The sequence below is a fragment of the Mus caroli genome, unplaced genomic scaffold, assembly GCF_978045245.1.
Source record: "Mus caroli unplaced genomic scaffold, Mus_caroli_1 scaffold_18, whole genome shotgun sequence".
NCBI lineage: Eukaryota > Metazoa > Chordata > Mammalia > Rodentia > Muridae > Mus > Mus caroli.
In genome coordinates this window covers 87686463-87709812 of record NW_028227273.1, presented here as the reverse complement: position 1 = coordinate 87709812, position 23350 = coordinate 87686463, and the positions used below count along the sequence as shown (strand labels likewise).

The following is a 23350-nucleotide window of genomic DNA, read 5'->3' as shown; positions in this document are numbered from 1 at the left end:
ACTCGTTCTCACACACACGAATGTAATTAAAAAATTAAACAGAGCTAAACTGATGTAGCCCATTTCCCCAGACCGGCCATTTTTCTAGATCTCTGCGAGAGGCCACATGTCACAAGTACCTACCCGCCCGTGAGGTCTGTGGCCTCTCTTCAGCTCTGCCAATGTCAGCAGGTTTCGCCATCACAGTAAGAAACAGGCCCGTGACTTCAAGCATGACCTGCAAAGCTGGCTGTGTACTGTCCTGAGTCTGACCATCAGCTCAGGTATACACGTATGTCAGCATGCAGAAGGCTAAAAGCAACCTTCTCCCTTCTCAACCTCATTCTCGGGTGATGCTCCAGGCTACAAGGAACACAAAAACTTTAATTTTGAATAATTTATTATTCTAATAAAGTATAAAGTATGGAAAGTTAGTGTATCTGAATCATTTCAGAAAGTAGAGCTGTTTCCACCAGCAGACTTGAGTGTTTAGCACCTTGGAGAAGACAGTTAAGACAAGTGGTACTGCCTGTCTCAGATGACAGGTGGCTGCTAATCTGGCTGAAGTCATGTGGTTCCTGTGACTGGGGAGTCATTTGGTTTTTTTGAGAGTGCCACAGAACAACTTAGGAGGAAGGGGTTTGTCCAACATAGCTGGTGGTTAAGATGGACTGGAAACGCTGGGACCACGAGGCTGAGGCTGGCAAGGTGGTCAGATGGACAGTCCGAAGGCACTAACGATGCAGTACATGGTCTTGTTCTCCCATCGGACTGTGCAGCTTCCTGTGGGGGACAGAGACAGGCACAGGAAATGAGGCAGCCCAAGAGATTCGGGTCCCACCATGCCAGCACTGCACTGCATGCCTGACATACAGAGAGGGACTTTATTGCCTAATTTTACTTATAAATGGGCAAGTGCCCCCAAAATGTTTTGAGATTTTGTTTGTTTTTAGATAGGACCTCACTGTGTAGTCCAGGCTGGCCTCAAACTCACAGAGATGGCATGTGCACCACTCCCCAGGCAATGGTGACTTACAGAAATGCATTGATGTTGAAACATCTAAGTGTGCTCTTCAAAACACTGCTTAGCGCTGCAGATCACCAAAAACGGAGCTATGGGCAAAATAACATTGCCTAGGAAGGTGAGAGTCCTACCGTCTGTGGAGCTGTCCCAGAAGCAGGAACTTGCGGTGTGTAACCCAGCACCGTTCTTCTGCATGATCACACAGGTCACTTAAATTAAACAAACGTGTTAGAAAAAGTCACAATATAAGGGGCAGACTGTGCTGTCTCACTTTGACAAACTACCTATTTCCTTTCTCTTAACATGTTCTCCACATGTCTGATCAGACATCCTGTGAACTCTTGTGACATAATCCCTGAGACACTGGCATTAGCCTGACATGCAAGGCGCATGGTACATTTACTACCCAAGGGACCTGGTCCTGGAGAAACTTTCTTGGAAGTTCGACAACCAATTGCTAAGTGACCTTTCTTCCAGCACCAGACACACCTCAGATCAGTATTTAGAGAACCTCTATCAAAATACACAAGACGAAAATCCATTACCAATGTATTTAAATGGTTTCCCCAGTTTGGTGAGTTGGCTCAAAGTCTGTTCTACAACATTAGTGGTCCACTGGTTGACTTTGCTGTGCTGGTAGGCATTACCACCGATGGCGCTTTCTATAGCCTAGGGGGAAAAAAGCACAAGAGGTCATGGAGAGAACCCACTCACCAGTCAGCGACATGATGGGCCATGACAGAACTCTCAGGAGATGCGAGCTTCTGCTCAGTCAAGGGCTCCTCTACGTGTGTGGCTTCTGCTAAGCAGCATTACACTGCATCCCATGTTGAGGAGCTTTACACAGCCTGTAGATGTGTGCTCTATAGAACCTGTCAGCTGGGCTCAACAGTTCCACTGAACAATGGACTGAATGTTTGTGCTGCTGTTCATTTCTAACAGTCAACACTTTTTCTTATTGAGGCAGAAAAAATATTTTATTTTGCCAGTTTCTTACACATATACTAGTCATTTTAGCCAAACCATAAAACATACAATGTGTGTATGTTAGATGACATTTTATTGGATGTTTGTACAACCTGCCCAGTCTTGTAGTACTTGTGGCCTCGTTGTGTGGGTTGTGTTGTACCACACTTTCCAGATAACTGAACCTTTAACACTGGAGCTTACAGCAGTGTTCCCCCTGAATTCCAGGGCTCATGGATAGCACAGCTCACTGTCCTGTCCCTGTAATATCAGTGACACCCTGTGTCTTTCTCCAGTATCCTCTCTCCCAGATGCCAGTGTGGCTCTGAACAGTTCCCTCCCCACCCCTGCTAACCTTCTGGAAGCCTAGAAAAGAAGGTTTCATGATTACCTACAGACAAGGCAGACACAGGGGCCCTCACTGCACATGGTGAAGGAGTGGGCCACACACTCCACGCTGAGGGCAGCAACAGCGTTTGAGGGATAGATACACTGTGGCTTCCACCTCCAGACTTGGGGCTCTGACCCAGCTCCTCTGTCCCGCCTGCCCACTCTAGGCTGAGGACTGGCTTTAGTAAAGGTAAGGCTAGACATGAAGACTGTCAAAGGAGGAAGAGCAACCCCCTCTGTGCGCTATGAAGTCCAGTGTTTAGGGAGAAAGGAAAACTAATTTTGGATCTACTCATCCCAACTACCTAATACTTTTTTTTAAACAGCTTGAGGACAGAACAAACCTACAGCCAGGGCAAAAATGCTGTCACCTCATGCTTCCCTATGGACTGCTGATGTGCACTTCCAGCCACCTGCTGCCTAGCAACGCAGAGTAAGTGGATGCGGAGATAGGAGGCAAAACTCAGCCCTAACAAACCCACTCTATTCCTGCCAGTTCTGGTTTAATCCACCTTTCTGCTTCCCACCTGTTCCACTGGAAACACTGCATGGAAGAAACAATAAAAGGCAAACTTACACTCCCTGCAAAGCACCAGAAAAGTCACACTGGATGTTGAACAATGTAATGTACATAAAAGTGAGAAAATCATTTTGATTGTGAATACTTCTCACAAAACAGAATGTGGTTCTTTAATACTCTAGCATTATTGACTTCAATAATGGGCATCAAAAATCTTATATTGTAGTCGATCCAAAATTACTTCAGGGAACCTCAAATGGGTTCTAGCTCCCAGTCCATGATGGTGGGAGAGTCCTGGGTTTGAGGCAGCTGATCACAGCTGCAGTCAGGACTGCTGGGCTAAGCACACTTTCTCCTTTGGCTTCAGATTGGGGCCCTCCCTGCCTGTGGAACAGTTCGTCCACATTCTGGGTGGGTCTTTACCTCAGCTAGCCTAATCTAGACAATTCTTCCCAGACATAAAGATGCATGGTGACCTCACAGTCCTGCCACCATGGTGGACTGTCTCCCTTCCAACGGTGAGCCAAAATAAACCCTTCCTTCCTAAGCTCTGCTGCGGCCAGACACTCCCACAGTGTCCAATTCCCTGGGCCTGTTGTCCACCTTGTTTAAGAGAAGTACTATGATTGCTATCAATAATGTACTTTAAAATGTAAGAAAAACCTATGAATAACCCCGAGCTGTATCTCAGGTCCTGAGTTATAGACGTTGTTAGATTTTCTCTGCAGCTGCTCTTCTTCACAAGCACTGGAGACATTTATGCATGCATCACGAGTCTTCATGCTGCAAGGTTACAGAATCTGCCTCGACACTTTCTAACGCCACTTAAGACTTCTTGATTCAGGTTATTAATTTATGTAATATAGGAGTCATTTTACTTAGATATAATGTAAAAATGTTTGAAATGTCAAAACACAGAAAGCTCAACAGCTCTTGAGATTTTTCCATTTTAATTCACATAGCGTTTTCCTTCATACATGCTATGCTGGCTCCTTTTCTGTCAGCCTGACACAAGCTCAAGTCACTGGCAGGAGGCAACCGCAATTATGAAACTGCAGTTGTAAGACATTTCCTCTTTCTTTTAAATAAAATTTTTAATGATTTATTTATTTATTTGCTTTATGTTGTGAGTCCACTGTAGCTGCCTTCAGACACACCAGAAGAGGACTTCTAATCCCATTACAGGCGGTTGTGAGCCACCATGTGGTTGCTGGGAATTGAACTCAGGACCTCTGGAAGAGCAGTCAGTGTTCTTAACTGCTGAGCTATCTCTCCAGCCCATAAGACATTTTCTTAATTAAGGATTGACTGGGAAGGGCCTGGCCTAGGGTGGGTTGTGCCATCCCTAGGCTTGTCCTGGCTGAGCAAACCATGAGGAGCAAGCCAGTAAGCAGGACCCTCCATGGTCTCTGCATCGGCTCCTGCCTCCAGGTTCCTGCCCTGTTTGAGTTCCTGTCCTGACTTCCTTTGGTGATGAACTGTGATGTGGAAGTGTAAGCAGAATAAACCCTTCTTTCTTCCTCAAATTGCTGTGGTCATGGTGTTAAATCACAGTAATCGTAACTCTAAGACACACAGTATCAACCAAACGCCTGGAAAACAAGCGTGTTTCCTCTTACCTCCTTTACAATGTTGCTCACTTCATCAACAACAAATGCAGTCTGTGAAGGAAGAAAATGTAGGTAAGTTTGGTTTAAAAGAGCTTTCTGCAGAGCATCAATGAGCACACAATGAGATACTGAACGTGACTTAGAAATCAGGCTGTCGACTGTGCAGATGAACCTCAGAGCCCAGAGGTGTGAAGCAGCTGAGTGTCACACTGCAAGCCAGGTGTCACTTCAAACTAGAATCCTGTCTCTCCTTCCCCTGCAGCTGGCTGTCAGCACCATTAGCCAGTGCAGGTGCCATATTCAGAGCCACTCCACTGCCATACAAAGCAGCTGAAGCAGCGTAAGTCACCACTGTAAAGCTACTGACTCAGATGTTTAACACGTAAAAGGCTCATGTGTGCCCATCATTTTCTTAACCCCAATGAACTACTTCAGGACGAAGCATCGGCTGACTTGAGGGCTGCCAGCAACAAGGTGATGCCCGAAGTAGTTTTCTTAGTCTCCTCTTAACACAATAGTGGATTTGAGGGTGTGAGGGTTTCCTGAAAACACTGGCCTGCCGTATGCTTCTTACATGAGGACAAATGAACTATTCCAAGTTCTGGGATAGCCTTAACCCTGGACAGGCCCTGGATAGCCTTAGCCCTGGACAGGCCCTGGATAGGATAGCACGGCCCCCTCGGCAGTCACTCAGTCCTGTTTGGAACAGACTTCCCTTACTGCAGACCACAGTGGACCCTGCCCTGTTCTAGTATTGAGTATCTCCCCTTCCTCTTCAGGAGAATGAGAATTGACCACCCAAAGCCATTTCCCTGGCTAGACCCTCTAAGAAGTCAGTTGGAAACAAAGCCGAAATCACTGAAAGAGTGAAAATGTGGTGACCCTCCAGGGTAAGTCGACTGAAAGGCTCTTCCTAAGTGACTACAGTGATCCTAAGCCACAAAGCAAAGCCCTAGTGTCACATCCCATACAGTTAGAGTAAGAAAATAACGGAAGAGAAATTATATTGAAATCAGGGAGCACTGCCAGCTGCTACCAGAAAGGGAAATGAGCTGAGGGAAACCTGGGGAGCTAGAGGCAGGTAGAAAAGACTCAGCTGAGAGGGCTGCTGGGTAAACAATGGAGAGCTTCCGTCCTCCTGCTGCTGACACTGTGTAACACACAGACCACTGTCTGGACACTTCACTTCAGCCGATCTACATGTACAAGCTGGAATTAGAACGTGGTTGTCGGGGCTACCTCTTCACATGGCCATAGCTGGCTGTGACTACCATAAAAGCCAGTCTTCAGCCATACATGAGATCGCTGTCTGGCCAAACATCCCCTGTGCTGCTGCTTCTGAATCGTGGCTTGAGTCTTGTCTTGTGTTCCACCAACGTTCAAACTGAATGATCCTGACTGCCGAAAAGTGTGTTGGGAAAATAGACCAAAACTGAAAGTTTCTGATAAATGCAAATGTCTTACTCTTCCCTCAGAATATCCTTAGTTGACACGTTAGAAATGTCAAAAGAGGAAGTGTTAGGGTTTTATTATTATTGTTTTTGACAAATTGTGTGGGATTTTATTGAGTTTCAACAAAGATTATTCAGGAAGAAAATGAGCAACTATTCTTTAACGGGCGTCCATTCAGCTGTTTCTCAGATGCATGTTAGCACGAAGGGAAAAACATTTAGACAACATATCATCAAGGCGAGTGGCTAGGGCACTAAGAGGCATTGCATTCTTCCCCCACAAGAATGAGAGATTCCGTTACTATCGTAAACTGAAATGAAATGTACCCAGTCGCTGTGGCCTGGGTGGGAGGGAGCGTCGCACTGAAGGACAAGGTGCGGCACCGAGACAAAGGCAGGTTCTGTTCGCATGTCGGTCCTTGGCAGACGGACAGTCTGGGCAGCAGACCCCCACTGCGGTCACCCGGAGCTGGCCCTGTGCGCCTGTGTCACTATACATGCCACAGCAGGATGCCTCCTTTCCCAACCTCGGTCCCGGCTGGGGTCTGCAGCAATGCGGAAGGGGTGGAGTGATGTCATCCTACCGACGCCGTGAACCCCACCGAGACACCAGCTCGGCGCCGTCTCCGCGGACTGCGGGCACCGCCCACGCGGGAAAGACGCGGAGTGGCCGCTGGGAACCGCCACCTAGGCTCATCAGCCTCGGGCCAGGTGGCCGTGAGCAGACGCTGTGTCTTCCCAGACCGGGCCCCGCCACACCCATATCTCCGCCGCCACCCTCCCTCCCACGGCCCAACCCGAGGTTACCTCCTCGGAGGCCTGGAAGTCTTCCATCTTTACTCTAGCGCGTCTCCTTCGCCGGCCGAGTAGAGTGGACTGCGCAGGCGCGCCCAGGCCACGCCCACTCCGCCCCCGCGCCGGGGACCCTGACCACTACCAATAACCACCTACGCTCTAGGGCCCCGCCCCTCCATCAAAGGCTCCTCCTCCTACCGGCCCCTCCACTAGTGGCTCCGCCCACCCTTCGGCCCCGCCTGCTGCTCCTCTTCAGTCTCCAAGTAACAGGGCGTGTCTCTGAGCCCTCTGGGATGTGGTTTCCAAAGCAAACTGTCAGAGCCACCTAACCTCTCTCTAAACTCTGACAACCCAAACCAAACAAAGGAACAAAAGCTGGTCTCCGAGGGGAAGAAAGAGGTCCTGGCCCTCCCTCCCGCTCACACTATAGAAACTGAAACTTTCAAACAAATATTGACTAGGAACAAATTGTAGAATGATTTCCAACAGTATGGCGCATTGGTTGCTTCTCCTTGGGGATCAGCTATCTGAACGAAAGTTGGGAGCTCTCATGGTAAGAAGCACATTGGCAGGCTAGTGCCTGGCTAATGTTGTTTTCAGTCATCCACCTGATGATCCTGTGGCCAAGTCAACGTCACCGCTCTTTTAATCTGCTCTGTTTGTATCTACCTGCTCAGCTTCTACACATCTGTCTCTGCCAACACCGAGACCTGCTGCTCATTGTAGTTGGGAGCCTCAGATGAGAGTCTCCAAGCTCCCTTTATTGTGCCCCTATCACAGGAAGTTTCTTTCGTAACCCAAAGATATATTTTTAAACGATATACTCGGACATAGACTCTTTTGCTGAATAGCAATGAAGTTTAAATTTTTTGCTTTTTAATAATAAAGAGAGGGCCTAGTGAGATGAATCAGCAGTTAAGAACCCATCCGCTCTTCCAGAAAAGCTTGGCTCCCAGCACACATATGAGACAGCTCTCATCCTGTAACCCTTTCTCTAAGGGAGCTGATGTCTTCTTCTGGCCTCAGCAGACACATAAATAAAAAATAAGATCTTTCAAAATAAATAATAAACCCAGGGGAGCAGGGTGGGGAGAGGGTATAGGGGACTTTCGGGATAGCATTTGAAATGTAAATGAAGAAAATATCTAATAAAAAATTGAAAAAAATAATAAACCCAATCTTCAAATCTCTGTTTTATGAATAAATAAAAATTTTAAATGACTAGAAATAACCCAGGCATGGGTGGCACACTCACGTAACCCCAGCACTTGGGAGGGTGAGGCAGGCGGCTAGCCTGGGCTATGAGCAAAGAGAATGTAAAAACAATTTTTAAAAAATGAAGTTCTTTTTTTTTTTTTTTTTTTGGTTTTTCGAGACAGGGTTTCTCTGTGTAGCCCTGGCTGTCCTGGAACTCACTCTGTAGACCAGGCTGGCCTCGAACTCAGAAATCTGCCTGCCTCTGCCTCCCGAGTGCTGGGATTAAAGGCGTGTGCTACCACACCCGGCTAAAAATGAAGTTCTATAGTCTCTTAATGTATCCTGCTGTTGTGATCCAAATCATGTCCCCTACCCCAAAATCCATCCACACTCCAGAGGGTGACTATTTGGAGATGGGACCTTTAACAAGGTTTCATTAAGATGAAGTCCTGTGTGTGAGCCCTCATTAGACATGCCTTGTGTCCATATAAAGAGTTCAGGACACAGACAGGTACTTGTAGACTACCACGTGAAGACACAGGAGCTGGCCATCAGTAAGCAATGGCGTGGGCCTCCAGAACAGAATGGGCCTCACTCAGCCTTGCCCGTACATATCTTAACCTTGGGCTCCCAAATTGTGAGAAAAGAAGTTGCTATGCAAGCTGCCCCTTCCGTGATATTTGTTATGCAGCCAAGCAGACTGAAGTGTCTACATTTTAGGTAACGATTCTCATTTTCAAAGCATTTTCTCTCAAATATTCCTAAATGGGCTGACTCAGCACTTCATGCTTATAGTTCTACTATCCAATAAATACAAGTTTCTATTTATTGAGGATTTTATTTTAGGGCCAGAGCTTCTCCATCGCAACCCCTGTGGGGGTACCCAGCCCATAACAGACACACCACAAACACTGCGATTGAACGGGAGCAGGCTACAAGGCCAGGAGGCAAGCCTAGTGAGTCTCACCAGGAAGTGGAGATTGACAGAGTGATTTGCTTGAGATTGCTCAAGATTGGTATTACCCTTTACTCCAGTTTTTAATGTATTTATTTGTGGTCATGTGGTATGTGTGTGCGCGCGTGTATGCATTTGTAGAAGGCAGAAGTAGGCATAAGCATAACCTGCTATTACTCTTTCTTATTGAATCAGGTCTCCCACTGAACCTGGAGCTTGCCATTCTGCCTAGGGAGGAGGAAGGGGAAGGAGGAAGAGGAGGAGAAGGAAGAAGAAGAGAGTACCCAAACTCTTTTGCCTCTCTCTACTCGCTCCTCCCCAGCACTGGATGACACCTCTGCACCTGGCTGTTCTGTGGGTACTGGGAGTCCAGACTCAGGTCACCACGCTTGGACAGTGTCGTGGTTTGTATATGCTCTGCTAACGGGGTGGCACTATTAGAAGATGAGGCCTTGCTGGAGTAGGCATGTCACTGTGGGTGTGGACTTTAACACCCTCATCCTAGCTGCCTGGAAGCCAGACTCCTCACAGCAGCCTTCAGATGAAGATGTAGAACTCTCAGCTCTGCTTGCACCATGCCTGCTTGGATGCTGCCATGCTCCTGCCTTGATGATAATGGACTGAACCTCTGAATCTGTAAGCCAGCCCCAATTAAATGTTGTCCTTATAAGAGTTGTCTTGGTCATGGTGTCTGTTCACAGCAGCAAAACCCTAACTAAGACAGACAGCTAGTCTTCTATCTGCCAAACCATCTCCACAGCCCCCAAAGCTCACCCTCTTACTTTAGTCTCCCTACTACATCCCAACCTTCAGTATCTATGCTGGAGGTGGGCAAGTTCAGGGTCCTGATACTGGCGTCTAGGTCATATACAGAGGGAAGGCATCCCATAGCAGAGGTGGAGATGGAAAGAAGGGAGGGAGAAGAAGAGGAGGAGGAAGCAGAGGAGGAAGAGAAAGAAGAAGAGGAAGAGGAGGAGGAGGAGGAAAAGGAGGAGGAGGAGGAGTAAAGCACCCAAACTCATTTTCTTATAAGAAACCCACTCTTGGGGCTGGAGAGATGTCTCATCCGTTGAAGGCTAGGCTCACAACCAAAAATATAAGAAACCCACTCTTGAATCAGTGGGCCCACTCCCAGGATGCTACTGTTAATCTAGCCTGAGAGTAGAGACCCTGTGGCCTTCTTGTCACACCACTGATACCCAATGCCATGGCAGTTACATTTGAATAAGTTTGAGAAGGGACAGCCATTCAGAACATGACAAATATGCATATGATTTACATACTCTCCTGCATGCATGTCAGCCTTCAAAAAAATTTACCCTAGAAATGCCCATGACGGTCCATGAGAAGCTGTTCTCTGTGGTGTCATTAGTCATGTACCTGAGGTCACACACAGGAAACACCCTGGGCTCTGCTGGGCGTTTGTGGGGAAGGACGAGACATTTCACCGAAGTCTCTTATCTTCTAGCTTGCAGTGTAAAATCCTCATGTGAGCTCCTTGGCGTAGCATTAGGACGTCTCCGCTGTCTGGGTCCTTGGTGACGTGGGATTAGCCACCACCACACTTGGGACAGCCATGTAAACCATCAGCCTCAGCCAGTGCCTGGCAGGCAGGAAGAAGACACACAGGTCAATGGTGAAGGAACTGACTTCCTCATCAGGACATGCTCCAGATTAAGGTAGGAGGAAGCCCAGAGTCTACATGGGAGCTCATGGTCTTTCAGCTGTTAGAGCTGTCCCTAGATTGATGGCAGGAATAGCAGGCCTTGTGATTGTGTTGAATAGGAGACATTGATAATGTAATGATGAGCCTGGCAGTGGTGGTACTCGCCTTTAAACCCAGGACTCAGGAGGCACAGACAGGTGGATCTCTGTGAGTTTGAGGCCAACCTGGGCTACAAATCAAGTTCTGGGGCAGATTGAGCTACTCAGAGAAACCCTGTCTCAAAAAAGAAAGAGAAAGAGAGAGAGAGAGAGAGAGAGAGAGAGAGAGAGAGAGAGAGAGAGAGAGTAATGATGTTCTAATCAGGAAATAATCAGGAAAGTAACTTAAGATTTAAAGAACAAAACAGGAGACAGCATACCAAAGCCGCATGGCATGAGCTTTTAGGCAATAGCATATCATCTGGCTTCCTTGGCTTTCAAGGTCTTATGTACACCACTTGTTTTGTTCTGAGTCAGCTTCACTGATTTAGGCTGTTTTCATCAACCTTGACCTCTAGTTTGAAGATGAAAGATAAATATAATTTTACAATAAAGAAGTAAAATTGCCTGGGACCTACTTTAAACCCTATTTTCTCTCTCTATCTTGACAGGTTCTCACTTTGTAGAGCTTTCTGACCTAAGCTCACTATATATAGACAAGCTGGCCTCAAACTCACTATAGGTAGACCAGGCTGGCCTTGAACTCACAGAGATCCACCTACCTCTGATTCCTGAGTACCGAAATTAAAGGCATGAACCACCAGACCCTTAAATTTCTCTTAATTGAGCTTTATTCAATCCCAAATAGATACCTCAGTATGACATAAGTTGTGAAAGGAAAGTGTATATTAGATCTTTATTGATAGTAGAGTTGATAGAGGAAAAAAAATCATTCCGACAAGATAATTAATTGGAGACTATAACTTCTCAACTTCTGTATCCAGACAAAGATTCAGGTTTCAGAGTCCCAGTGTGACGTCAGGTAAATTACCAAATGCCCTACCTCCATTTTCAAATCTGTAGAATGGGTACACTGACTTCAGCCTGCCACAGAGACCTTTAGTGTATAACATACTTGCTAAACTGCCGGGCGTAGAGGGAGTACTAAACTAACAGTGGCTATCCCAACAACAAAAAACATAGTGACAGGAGTCTGTGGTTGCTATGGCAATATTGTGTTAATTTTTACTTCTTTGACCTTCTGTGTGAAGAAGTCAAGTTTAAACCATGAAAATCCTGATTTTTTTTCTCTCTTTTACTCTGATTCTACAAGACCATGGGAGGTGCAGGGGAAAGCTGGGTAGCACAGATCCACCAAAATGAGGAGCACACATAGCACTCTCACAGAGAGCCATGGTTCTGTCCCACTGGGATAGCCTTCCGGGACTATGTTCTAAGGGATCTGAGGCTGTCCCACCTTGTAAAAACTGTCAAAATAAACATTAAAGAAACGGGACCTTGGCCAGGGCTTGGCTTCCCTAGAAAACCCACCAACGATTAATGATAATCGGCAAAGATAAACTTTTTGAGCACACAATTCCCTTCCTGTGCAAGGCTTTCTGATAATGTTCATTTATGTAAAATCTTGGAAGCCTGTAAATGGGAGCCCAGTTCTGGCTGGAACTAGAGATAGCCGCTCTTCTTTATTCCTCTTCTGCCTTGGGTGGGCGCGCGTTCTTTTCGGCTATCAAAAACCTTCATAGAGAAAGAAGCTACACAAGAAACATAAAGAGTACTTGGGAGGCAGAGGCAGGCGGATTTCTGAGTTCGAGGCCAGCCTGGTCTACAAAGTGAGTTCCAGGACAGCCAGGGCTACACAGAGAAACCCTGTCTCGAAAAACCAAAAAAAAAAAAAAAAAAAAGAAACATAAAGAGTGTAATTTCTCAGGGACAGTGTGAAGGTCTGTTTGGTCACCTCAGCTTGTCCTTTGTGTTGGAGGCAGAAGTGTTGTGGTCCCACCCTGAAGCTGAGAAGATTCTCAAAAAAAAAAAAAAAAAAAAAAAAAAAAGCTGTGGTGGAACAGCTGCAGCCTCCAACAGCTTGAGGCTCCTCAGTGAGCGGCTGTGGCCTGCAGGCTGTGGGAACAGAGCCGGGTGGGGTGGGACAGTGTGTTCTCAGCACGCAGGCTGCTACCTGCTCACTTCCATTCTGCTGGTGTGCTGCCCCCAAACAACACAGGACCAACATCTATTTCCTTTGGTTCAGTGGCCGCCAGCTCAAAACACCCATCAGTAGGTAAAGAAGCAAGGGCCTGGCTACAAACAGGGACGGCCTCCCCCTCTCACCCTCTTTGTCTTTCCACTCTCCATTTCCTGTTCTGGCCCCCTTGCCAGCAGCTCCAGATGCCTGAATCAAGGTCGGCTGCCGGGCCCAGGGCAGCAACCAGCGTTGTAACAAGAATGATTGCAGGCATGTGTCAACCACAGGGACAGGTTTTGTCCCAGAGTGTGAGGTTTGCTGATATTGTCACTGTGCAAAGGCCACAGAGCATAGATGGCTTCGACATCCCCAGAGGAGACAGTGTTCTGGGACTGCATGGTGGTTAGCTTTAATTGTCAACTCACCCCAACCTAGAATTCCCTAGCAGGAGAGTCTCAGTGAGGGACTGTCTGCATTTTGACAGTCTGGAGGCATGTATGTGAGAGATTCCCTTAACTGAGCTAGTTGGTGTGAGTGCCACCATCCTAGACAGGGGTGGGGGTGGGGGTTCTGAACTGTATAAAAGTAGGAGGATTGAGCTAATCACAAAATGAATTAATTAACTAAGCAGGCAAGCAAACTTGCATGTGCTCATTCTCTGTCTTGTCTATGGATGTAGTGCGACTGTAGAGCTGTCTGGAGACCCCGCCTTCGCTTCCCCACAGTGAACTTGGAATTGTAAGCTACAACCAATCCCTTTTCTCTCTGCTGCTTTGGTTGGGATATTTTATCACAGCCCCAGAAATGAAGCCAGGACAGGCCGCTGTTCTATATGAAGTCTCTATAGCTGTGTGACTTTCCCCATCGTAGACACCACCCCTGTGCCCTAGTCAGCCCTCCCTGGTTCTTCCAGCCCTTTCTTCCCTCCCAGTGTGCATTAAAGCTTGCTTTCTTTTCCCAACCATCCTCCTGGAGTGTGAGTGGTTTGTTTGCCCGCTATTTTTCTGGCCTCTGGAATATAGATTGGGTCCGACTTGGTTTTGCCTTTGCAATTCCTCACACCTGGCAGCAGCAGGTCAGTAAATGATGCTAGATGCTGCACCACGTCCCGTGCGCAGACGGTCCGGATGCTGCACCACGTCCCGTGCGCAGACGGTCCGGATGCTGTAGCCCACCCTTCCCCTGGGATCCAATATGGCTACACAGACAAAACAGAAACACAGTCAGTCCACTCCTGAACCATGGTTACATCTTTCACATTTTTAGTTACTCAGGGCAACCATAATTCAAAAACTTGAAATGGCTAATTCTAGAAGTACGCATTTCACATGTTCTAAATAATTTACTGTGGCCTGTGTGGTGGTTGGTTTCTAACTTGAAAAGAGCGATTCTAAAGAGTTAACCCCAACAGATTATCCTCTGTGTCTGCCTGAGAGCGATTGTCTCGACTATTTACTTTGTTGGATTTTTTTCAAATTATATATATATATATATATATATATATATTTACTTTTTCACTTTACATCCTGCTCACTGCCCCCATCCTGGTCACCCCCTCCCACAATCCTTCCTCCATCCCCCCTCCCCTTCTCCTCTGAGTAGGTAGGCCCTCCCCCTGGGTACACCCCACCCCCTCCCTGCACTTCAAGTCTCTGTGAGGCTAGGCACTTCCTCTCCCACTGTGGCCAGACAAGGCAGCCCAGCTAGTAGAACACAGCGCGAGTGCAGGCAGCAGCTTTTGGGACAGCCCCTACTCCAGCTGTTCAGGACCGACATGAAGACCACACTGCACATCTGCTACATATGAGCAGGGAGGCCTAGGTCCAGCCTGTGTATGTTCTTTGGTTGGTGGTTCAGACCCTGAGAGCCCCAAGGGTCCAGGTTAGCTGACTCTGTTGTTCTTCCTGTGGAGTTCCTGCCCCCTTAGGGGCTGCAATCCTTCCTCTTATTCTTCCCTAAGAGTCCGCAAGCTCCATCCACTGTTTGGCTGTGGGTGTCTGCACCTGTCTGAGTCAGCTGCTGGGTGGAGCCTATTTTATTGGTAGCCTCCTTGACTGGTTTGGCCTTGCTTAGTAGATCAGGTTAGCCTTGAACTCACAGAAATCCGCTTGCTTTGGCCTCCTTGGTGCTGGAATTAAAGGCATGTGCCACAGGGCTCAGCCCTTGATTGTTAATTGATGTGGGACTGCCCACCTTGATATGGGCGGACTGTTTCATTGGCTGGGCCCTGAACTGTGTTAAAGAAAACTGAGTAGGAGCTGGTGGCAGATCTACATTCATTTCTCTTTGAGGCTGTGAGTTTCTGCTTTGACCTCCCCTCTGTTATGGACTGTGTAAGCCAAATAATGTGGGTCCCCCCTTCCCATCCCACGCTGCTTTTTGTCAGGGTGCTTGTGGGAACAGAAATGGAATGACTTACTATGGTAACCTCTGTATTACTAACCTTTGATGCCTAATGCTTACTTATATCTGAAACTTTATTAGAGGCATGATAGGAAAGACACTGTATGACAGGTGGGCGTGGTCTGCTGCTTCCAGGTCCTGAGTGGGAGGGCTGTGGCTGTCTAGGGGCCCCTCAGACACAGTGCCCTGCGCCACACAGCCCCAGAGAAACGGCTTCCCTTGTTGCTCCTCTCCTTCCTGAACAAACAGGATTATAGACATCGTAGAAAACTGGGTCTGGGAGGTCTTGGGGTTCTCGCTGTGCCATTGTGACAGTCTGTATGAGATCACTGGCTTGTGATCATTTCTAGAGTTCGTTTCGAGTTTAGGAGTGACTCAGGTTTGCCTGTGTGCTTCAGAGTTCTGACACTGCAGCTTTCTGCATATTCCCATCCCTGACTGTCTCTCTCCTGCCCTGCTGCCTCCTGCTTCTGACTTTAGTAAACCTTCCAGTCTTGGTGTACACAACGTTTCTCAGTTCAAGCCAGGCACTGGGTACCTCCTACTGTAACCCGAGACTCCCATTAGAGAGAAACACGCCAGCACGAAATGAAACTGAGCTCGCTATGGAGAAACACAGAGTGGAAAGAATGGAGGCTAAAGGTGAAGGGGTGATTGGTTTTGACTAGAAATAAGGAAAAACTGACTGAAGCGTTTGGCACCCTGTATGGCCCTTCCAAGACTAACATGTCTTAGTCAGTGTTCTCTTGCTGTGGTGAAACACCATGACCCAAAGGCAAGTTGAGGACGGAAAGGGTTATTTGGCTTACATGTCCACGATGCTGTTCATCACCAAAGCAAGTCAGGACAGGAACATGGAGGCAGGAGCTGATGCAGAGGCCATGGAAGGGTACTGCTTACTGGTTTACATGGCTTGCTCAGCCTGCTTTCTTGTAGAATACAGGACCACCAGCCCAGGGATGGTCTACCCACAATGGTCTGGGTCCTCCCCTATCAATCATTAATTAAGAAAATGCCCCTACAGCCTTCCCCACAGCCCAATCTTGTGGAGGAATTTTCTCAGTTGAGGTTCCCTCCTCTCAAATGACTATAATTCATGTCAAGTTGATATACATCTAGCCAACACCCAGCAGTTCTGTGAGTCCTCCTAATATCAGCCGGCACTTCCTGCCTGCCATACAGCATGCCGTGTTCTCTATCTGTATCCACACTTCACTGTCAAAGGCCTAGGAACACCCTGGGTGTCACTCTGATTTGTGAGTAACAACATTAAGTCCTGGGTGGGTGGAGTTCTGTAAGTTGCTCAAGACCTCAGCGGTGAAGCGAGGGACAGAACAGGGCTACTTACAGGATAGTAGCCTCTTATTGCCCTCAGTTGTTTAGAGTAAACGGAATTTAGTTGGCCAGAAGGAAGAGTAGAGAGAATATGGAAGAGTATCTAATGTGATGTGGTCAATAATCTGTGGTTGCAGGGGCGTGGCGTGGGTTGATTTTCGAAGAAGAGCCATTTCTGCTAGGCGCGTGCAAGTGCAGGTCTCAGTGCAGCCTCAGGTGCCAGTCCTCATGTTCCACCTTGTTTGAGGAGGCTCTCAATGTCGGTAAGTTTCTGGGGGAGTCTTCTGACCCCTCACCTCACTGTAGAGTGCTGTTCAGCTTTTACGTGGGCTCTGAGGATCTGAACTCATGTCCTCACACAAAGCACTGCCCACCCACCCATCTCTCTGGCCCCATCTGAACGGGTCTTAGATGACTTCATGGGGAGAGGGCAGGAGCAGGAAGCACTGAGGATGGAGAAGCACAAACCCACCCTTGGGTGGTACATGAGACTTCACTTTCTCCTCTCGCTCACTCAAAAATGTTACAAAACTGAAAAGCATCCAAGAGAAGAAGTATGTTTGTTTCATCCATATTTTTTTTAAATACCTGAAAAACCCCAAAGTCCTTTTAAAATTTCTTGGTAGTGCATGTCACCAGAAATCAAGTTTGTGACCACGTTCTTATTCTTGCTAAAACTGTAAGTGTTGGCTTCTTTGATGGGCCTGTTCATCTTTCTGACTATAATAGAAAAACCTGTATTGACTAGGGAGAATTTTATTAGCAATTTTTCAAGGAAAGAAGTTTCTGGGGAAAGGATACTATGAACCAAGAGTAGTTTCAATATTTTTTTTCATCAGCCAGGCTCTATGCATCCTAGGCGAGCATGTTACCCAGGACTGTGCTCACAGCCCACTGTTTTATGTCTTCAGACAAAGCCTCACCAACTATCCTGGGCAGGCCTCAGCCTCCCAAGCAGCTGAGATTGCATGAGATGCTGCTGGGCCCAACAGGAGCTGATTCTGAGTGAGTTGGAAAAAAGAATTCCACTGTAGAATCTCCACATTGGCAAACGACTCCCAAAAGTCCAGCGCCAACCTAGCCAAGAGGAAGCTTCCGAGGATGTAGATAAACACCGGAGGTCATTTAAGTGACTGCTATTGAAAGAGCAACTACAAGCTTCGTTACAACCCAGAAATCAGGCAGAATTTAGTTCATAGTCAAACTAACTTAGAAAACTGTTTATAAGCTCCAAACCAACCGATTCTCTATTCGTCTCTGCCCCGATCTCCTCCAAACCAATGGCAAGTTGGAAAGTGAACAAGAGTGATGGCATTAATATAGAAGCCACCTGGGCAATGAGGGGGTCGACTAGTTCATAAGTTCAGAAACCAGTTTTTATAGGAACTGCCTTGTGCCTCCCGTTCTCTCCTGGAGTTAGTGTATGCACAGCATAACTTATATAATGATTGTAACAGTAATAAAAAATAGGTATGTGTTATAATGATGTGACATGAACTTCTCTATAAAAAAGAATATCAGCTGACAGAGGAGGTAACCAGACATCTGTGGCTGATGGTATCCGCACGCACACACTGTTGCTGGCCTGTGATTTATTGACCCAAATCCTGTAAGTGGTGATGTCTTTCTCGGATGGTAAATAATGGTCAAAGTTTTTTCCTTCAGTGTACACAGTAGCCGCTTTCCTTGAAAATCCTGATTATGCACGGCATCCCTCTGTGAGTTAACTTCTGTCGCCAGGTTGTGCGGTTTTCCCCATAAGTTGGTAAGAAAGTCAACCCATGTAAGGGATTTCAGCACAGTTCGATAACAGAAGCGTACACGTATCTCTAAACCAGGGGTAGTACAATCCCCAAGGAAAGCCTGTAGCAAGTTCCAGTGTTCAATCATAGTAAACAGAATGTCCTAAGCCTCTGAGCGGCATGATGATGAAAAGACACCGGCAACCACAGAGCAATCACCCACTGGCTTGCTAGTCCATCCTTTTGATTTTCTGAGACTTTCTGTGCAGTTTTTCCTGAACTTGAGAGCCTTCTGACCTTGACTCCTGAGTGTGAAATGTCAGGTGCACACTACAAACCCTGCCTTCCACTAACTCTTGTCATAAATGACCTTGGGATAATGTTTAGAAAGGGTCTTTTCAACCCTCTTAGGGTTGCTACTGCTTGTATGAAAGACCATGATGAAAAAGCAAGTTGAGGGGGAAAGAGCATTTACTTGGCTTCTACTTCCACATCATAGCATCCTAGTCTATCACTGAAGGAAGTCAGGACAGGAACTTAAGCAGGGCAGGAACCTGGAGGCAGGAGCTGGTGCAGAGGCCGTGGAGGGGTGCTGCTTACTAGCTTGTTCCTTGTGGTTTCCTCAGCCTGCTTTCTTGTAGAACCTAGGACCACCAGCCCATGGATGGCCCCACCCACAGTGGGCTAGGCTTCCCCCCACCTTTGCTCACGAATGGAGAAAATGTCCTAAAGTTGGATCTTATAGAGGCATCTTCTCAACTGAGGCTTCCTTCTTCAGATAACTCTAACTTATGTCAAGTTAACATAAAACTAGCCAGGACAGCCTTCTAAGGCAAAAACAAACAAACAAAACAAAACAAAAACAAGACACATTTCAAACAGAAGGCTTTACTGACCTTCCATGCTCACCAAGTATCTGAGATACTAAAATTCTATAGAAATGAGGATAAAGTCTCCCATTTGGCTGAATGTACAGAGAAGCTGGGATCCAAGTCCCCAAGAGTTGAGAGTAACCACGGCGAAATGGATTTGGAATTCTCACAAACCACTATCCAAACCACTGCCTCTCTGTCTTTTGGAATACCAGAAATCCATGCGGGCTAAAGCTGAAGCTCTTTTGATGAGTTGGAGTTGAAATCTTGTGTTGCGTCCTCGGCTTTGAGTTTGTATAATAATGATATGGGTCATCGTTTTTCATCTGCTTTCAAACTGCTGTTGGTGTGGTCGGCTGACTCAGTGACCCTCAGCTTGAGGACCAAGACCCTATGCATTTCTTTTGGTTTGTTTGAACTGTATGCACCCTGAAGGTGTTCTGCTGTGTTGTGTTTTGCCTTGGTGACAAGGAAGATCAGAGGTCCGGCTAATGCTGATGGGCAGTTGCTTCACTCCAGCTTCCTGGTAGAAATTTCAGCCTCTTTTCCTTGATGGTGACGTCTCTCTGACTTTATTCTCCTCTTTACATGCTTTTGCTATAATCCCCTCATAGGACACAGCAAATGGAGGTGCCCAGAATAGTGTCTGGTGCTCTACAAACGCCCAACAAAGATGGCTAGATTGCGCAGGGGAACTCCACTATACTGCCACAAGGGGGAGCCAGTGTTCTCTTTCTTGAACAGGGTAGTTCCCACTCCTTGATCCTGGCCGGCCCAGGATGGGGAGGGAATAGTGTTTCATGGATAGTTGTATTCCTGAAATGCACATGACTAAAATGCATATTTTCTGGGTAAGCATCGAGGAGCCCAGGTTCCTCTTGTGGAAAGGCTGTCATTATCCCTCCAGGATGGCATTCACTGGGACCCTACCTTACTGAGAAGCTGGAGACCCAAGCCAGAGAAGAACACATCCAGCCACAGGAACTGTTCTCATCCAGTGCTTTGTTTATTTAAAATAACTGAGACTCAAGCAAACCAGCAAGTGACTCTGCAGGCTGTTCACAAATAGAAGACAGCCAGAAGTGAACTCAGAGGCTTACGCTTGGGAAGCGCAAACACTAACTTGCTCCTTGTAGCATTGGTCACACTGTGTTCTAAGGTGTGTGTGGGTGTGTGCACAGGTGCATTTGCATGCTCGTGTGCATGAAGACCAGAGATCATCCTCTGCTCGCTCTCTCTCTGTCTCTAAAGATTTATTTATATATGTAAGTATGTAAGTATACTGTCGCTGTCTTCATGCACATCAGAAGGGGGCATCAGATCCCATAACAGATGGTTGTAAGCCACCATGTGGTTGCTGGGAATTGAACTCAGGACTCTGGAAGATCAGTCAGTGCTCTTAACTGCTGAGCCATCTCTCCAGCCCCATCTTCCACTCTTGTTCCTCCAGTGCCATCTCTTTGTCTTTTGAGTCAGGGTCTCTCACTGGGTCTTGCTGATTAGGCTAAGCTGGAACTTCCTGCCTAGCTCCTAGGATTGGGATTACAAGGTGTGACACTGGATTGAAGACTGGTCCTTACCTGCCAGGCAAACAGTTCATGAACTGAGCCATCTCACAGCTACCACCACGATCTCCCTGTTGTTCTCCCTTTCCATGGAGACACGGAGTTCTGAAACAGAGATCCGCTAGTTCGCTTCTGCATCTGGGAAGTTGGAACAGGAGAACCTGAGGCTGTGGCACACAGACATGCTGGGTGGCTGCTCCTGAAGTCCCTCTTGCCGTGTGATTCCTGATGCCTGGCTAGGAACAGAGCAGGCACCTAAGGGTTCTTTACTGGTGGGAAGCAGAGGCCAAGCAGCCCCTTTTCAGGTCTCTAGCTTTTCCCGTTCATGCCACCCCCACAACTGTTACCTTAATTTCATCTTACAATGAAATCAATAAACGTGTAATTTCTTAGGCCACAGTCCTTAGCCTGTCTTGGTCTGTGGGAAACAACATCCTTCTTTTCATTAATCTTTTTAAGAATATATTTTATTACATGGGCATATCTGCATACCACTTGTGTGTCTGGTGCCCTCAGAGGCAGGAAAGGACATTGGACCCCATAGGACTAGAGTTACAGATAGTTGTAATCCATTATGTGGGTTCTAAGAATTGAACTCAGGTCATCTGGAAGAGCAGCCAGTGCTCCTAAACACTGAGAGACCTCTCTGGGCCCTGTTTCCATTATTCTTTAACTAAAACTTAGCATTTCCTTCCACCGTGAATGAAAGCAAAGGCCAAGGTGAAATCAGCCAGACCTGTAACTTTGTTCCCGACAGAAATCCCAAGTGTTCTCCTGTGACATCATTTGCCTTAGAGACAGCAAAGCTTTGTCTCTATCCCTGCCACTTTGACATTGTTAATAATTACATCACTGCTGGACCTTAATTATCTCACATATCAATGAATACACAAGCTACTATGTAACAATTTTTAATACTTTAGTATGGTACCAATGTACTTTATTGTGTGGGCCTCCCCAGACTACCACAGATTACATAAAGGGTTAAGAGTATTTGTCGAAAGAGAGTGATGTCATAGGAGTCTGTTGATCATCCATGAATTCAAAAGTCATCAAAGTACAGAAAGGACCCTCATGACTACGGGACGAACTAGGCTGGAAAATCAAAATGGCGTTACAGAAAGCATACTGCTTGAATTGTCTACATTTTCTTGGTGGATGGAGGCATGCAGAATCTTTTGGCTTGAACTAAGCAGAAGCAGGGCCCGGTGCCTAATGATGCTCATAGCACTATTACAGGACATAAATAATTGATAGGTTGAGGTTGCTGTGGTTATGCATATTCCCCTAATTGATGGCACTCTTTCTGAGTTCTGACGATACTTGTAAAAAATAATAGCCGACAGCTGAGGACATCCTTGCGCTAATGTGTTTTCAATTAAAGTGGTGTGGAGTTAGTTGTGTGCTTTGTAATGACGCTTCAGTGAACAACTGCAGAACACATATGTAACACAATGGTCCCATAAGACTATCACAGAGATGGGAGGTTCCTATCTTGTTCTGCATGTTTGTGGTGGCTTTGCTACAACCATACCTACTGCATGGCTGGGGTGGGGCATAATAACTTTCTTATGTATGAAGGACATTTGATAATGCTAAATGACCATGATACATGTTTATGCATTTAATACATTATATTTTTACTTTTATTTTAATTACGTGTGTGTTTGTGCATATGAATATAGTACCCATAGAAGCCAGAAGGTGGCTTTGGACCTCCAGAGCTGGAGTTACAGGCAGTTGTGAGCTGCCTAGCGTGAGTGCTGAGACCTCTGGAAGAGTAATGAATGCTCTTCACCACTGCACCTCTGCTGCCCCACCACACCATACTTTTTACTGGTGTGTGTGTGTATGTGAGTGTGTGTGTGTGTGTGTGGTGCATGTTTGTTCACATGTGTGCAGGAACATGTGTGCAGGTACACGTGTATACTCGAGCATATGGAAACCAGGTGCCAGCCTCAGCTGTTGCTCCTTGCACATCACCCACCTTGATTTTTTTTTTAAGACAGGGTCCTTTGCTGGCCCAGAACTAGCCATTTGGCCTGCTGATCAACAAGTTGTTTTATCATGTTTGTCTTCTTCTTCTTCTTTTCTTCTTCCTTTCTTCTTCTTCTCTCCTCCTCCTCTTCCTCCTCTTCCTCCTCCTTCTCTTCTTCTTCTTCTTCTTCTTCTTCTTCTTCTTCTTCTTCTTCTTCTTCTTCTTCTTCTTCTAGACAAAAGAAACTGGCCACCAAGGAAACCTGCTGTGTTTTGTTGCTCTAGCGCAGGGTTCTCAACCTGTGAGTAGTGACCCCATTGGAAATCACATACCAGATCTCTATGTATCAGATATTTATATTGTGATTCATAACAGTAGCAAAATTTCAGTTATAAAGTAGCAATTGAATGATTTTTATGGTTGGAGATCACCACAACATGAGGAACTATATTAAAGGGTGGCAGCGTTAGGAAGGTTGACAACCACTGGGCTAGCACCAACCCCTGCACACCTTGGGTGGTACCCCCTTTCTCTCATGCTTGATCTAATCCTGTATGGTTCTGTTCACACCAGGGGCAGTGGGCTATATCATTCATAAATACATACATTCATACATTCAGCCTGGTATGCAGCAGGCTAGACCATCTGGGTCTATGTAACTAAATTAGTGAACTCTCTAATATTTGCACTGATAGAATGGCTAACATTAAACAATAGATGTTAA

General features: G+C 46.6%; 1 protein-coding gene across 2 annotated transcripts; it reads right to left on the bottom strand.

Moving 5' to 3' along the window:
• Positions 1-360: 360 nt before the first annotated feature.
• Positions 361-6849, bottom strand: Dynlt1 (dynein light chain Tctex-type 1). Of its 2 annotated transcripts, XM_021149132.2 has the most exons (5): positions 6748-6849; positions 4499-4540; positions 1549-1672; positions 1135-1212; positions 361-762 (listed from the first exon to the last, which is right to left on the bottom strand). In XM_021149132.2, the coding sequence occupies exons 1-5, from the start codon at positions 6772-6774 to the stop codon at positions 692-694; spliced, it is 342 nt and encodes a 113-aa protein (XP_021004791.1). In that variant the 5' UTR covers positions 6775-6849; the 3' UTR covers positions 361-691. The 2 variants fall into 2 exon arrangements, with proteins under 2 accessions (XP_021004791.1, XP_085688893.1); XM_085832767.1 differs by lacking the exon at positions 361-762 and having other exon boundaries at positions 803-1212.
• Positions 6850-23350: the final 16501 nt, after the last annotated feature.

Excerpts from the sequence above, each read along its gene's own strand:
- Dynlt1 (XM_085832767.1), bottom strand. The coding sequence starts at position 6,774 with ATGGAAGACTTCCAGGCCTCCGAGGAG. Across the intron at positions 4,541-6,747 it reads ACTTCCAGGCCTCCGAGGAG|ACTGCATTTGTTGTTGATGA; the intron begins GTAACCTCGGGT and ends CTTCCTTCACAG. Across the intron at positions 1,213-1,548 it reads GAAACCATTTAAATACATTG|TGACCTGTGTGATCATGCAG; the intron begins GTAATGGATTTT and ends GTTTAATTTAAG.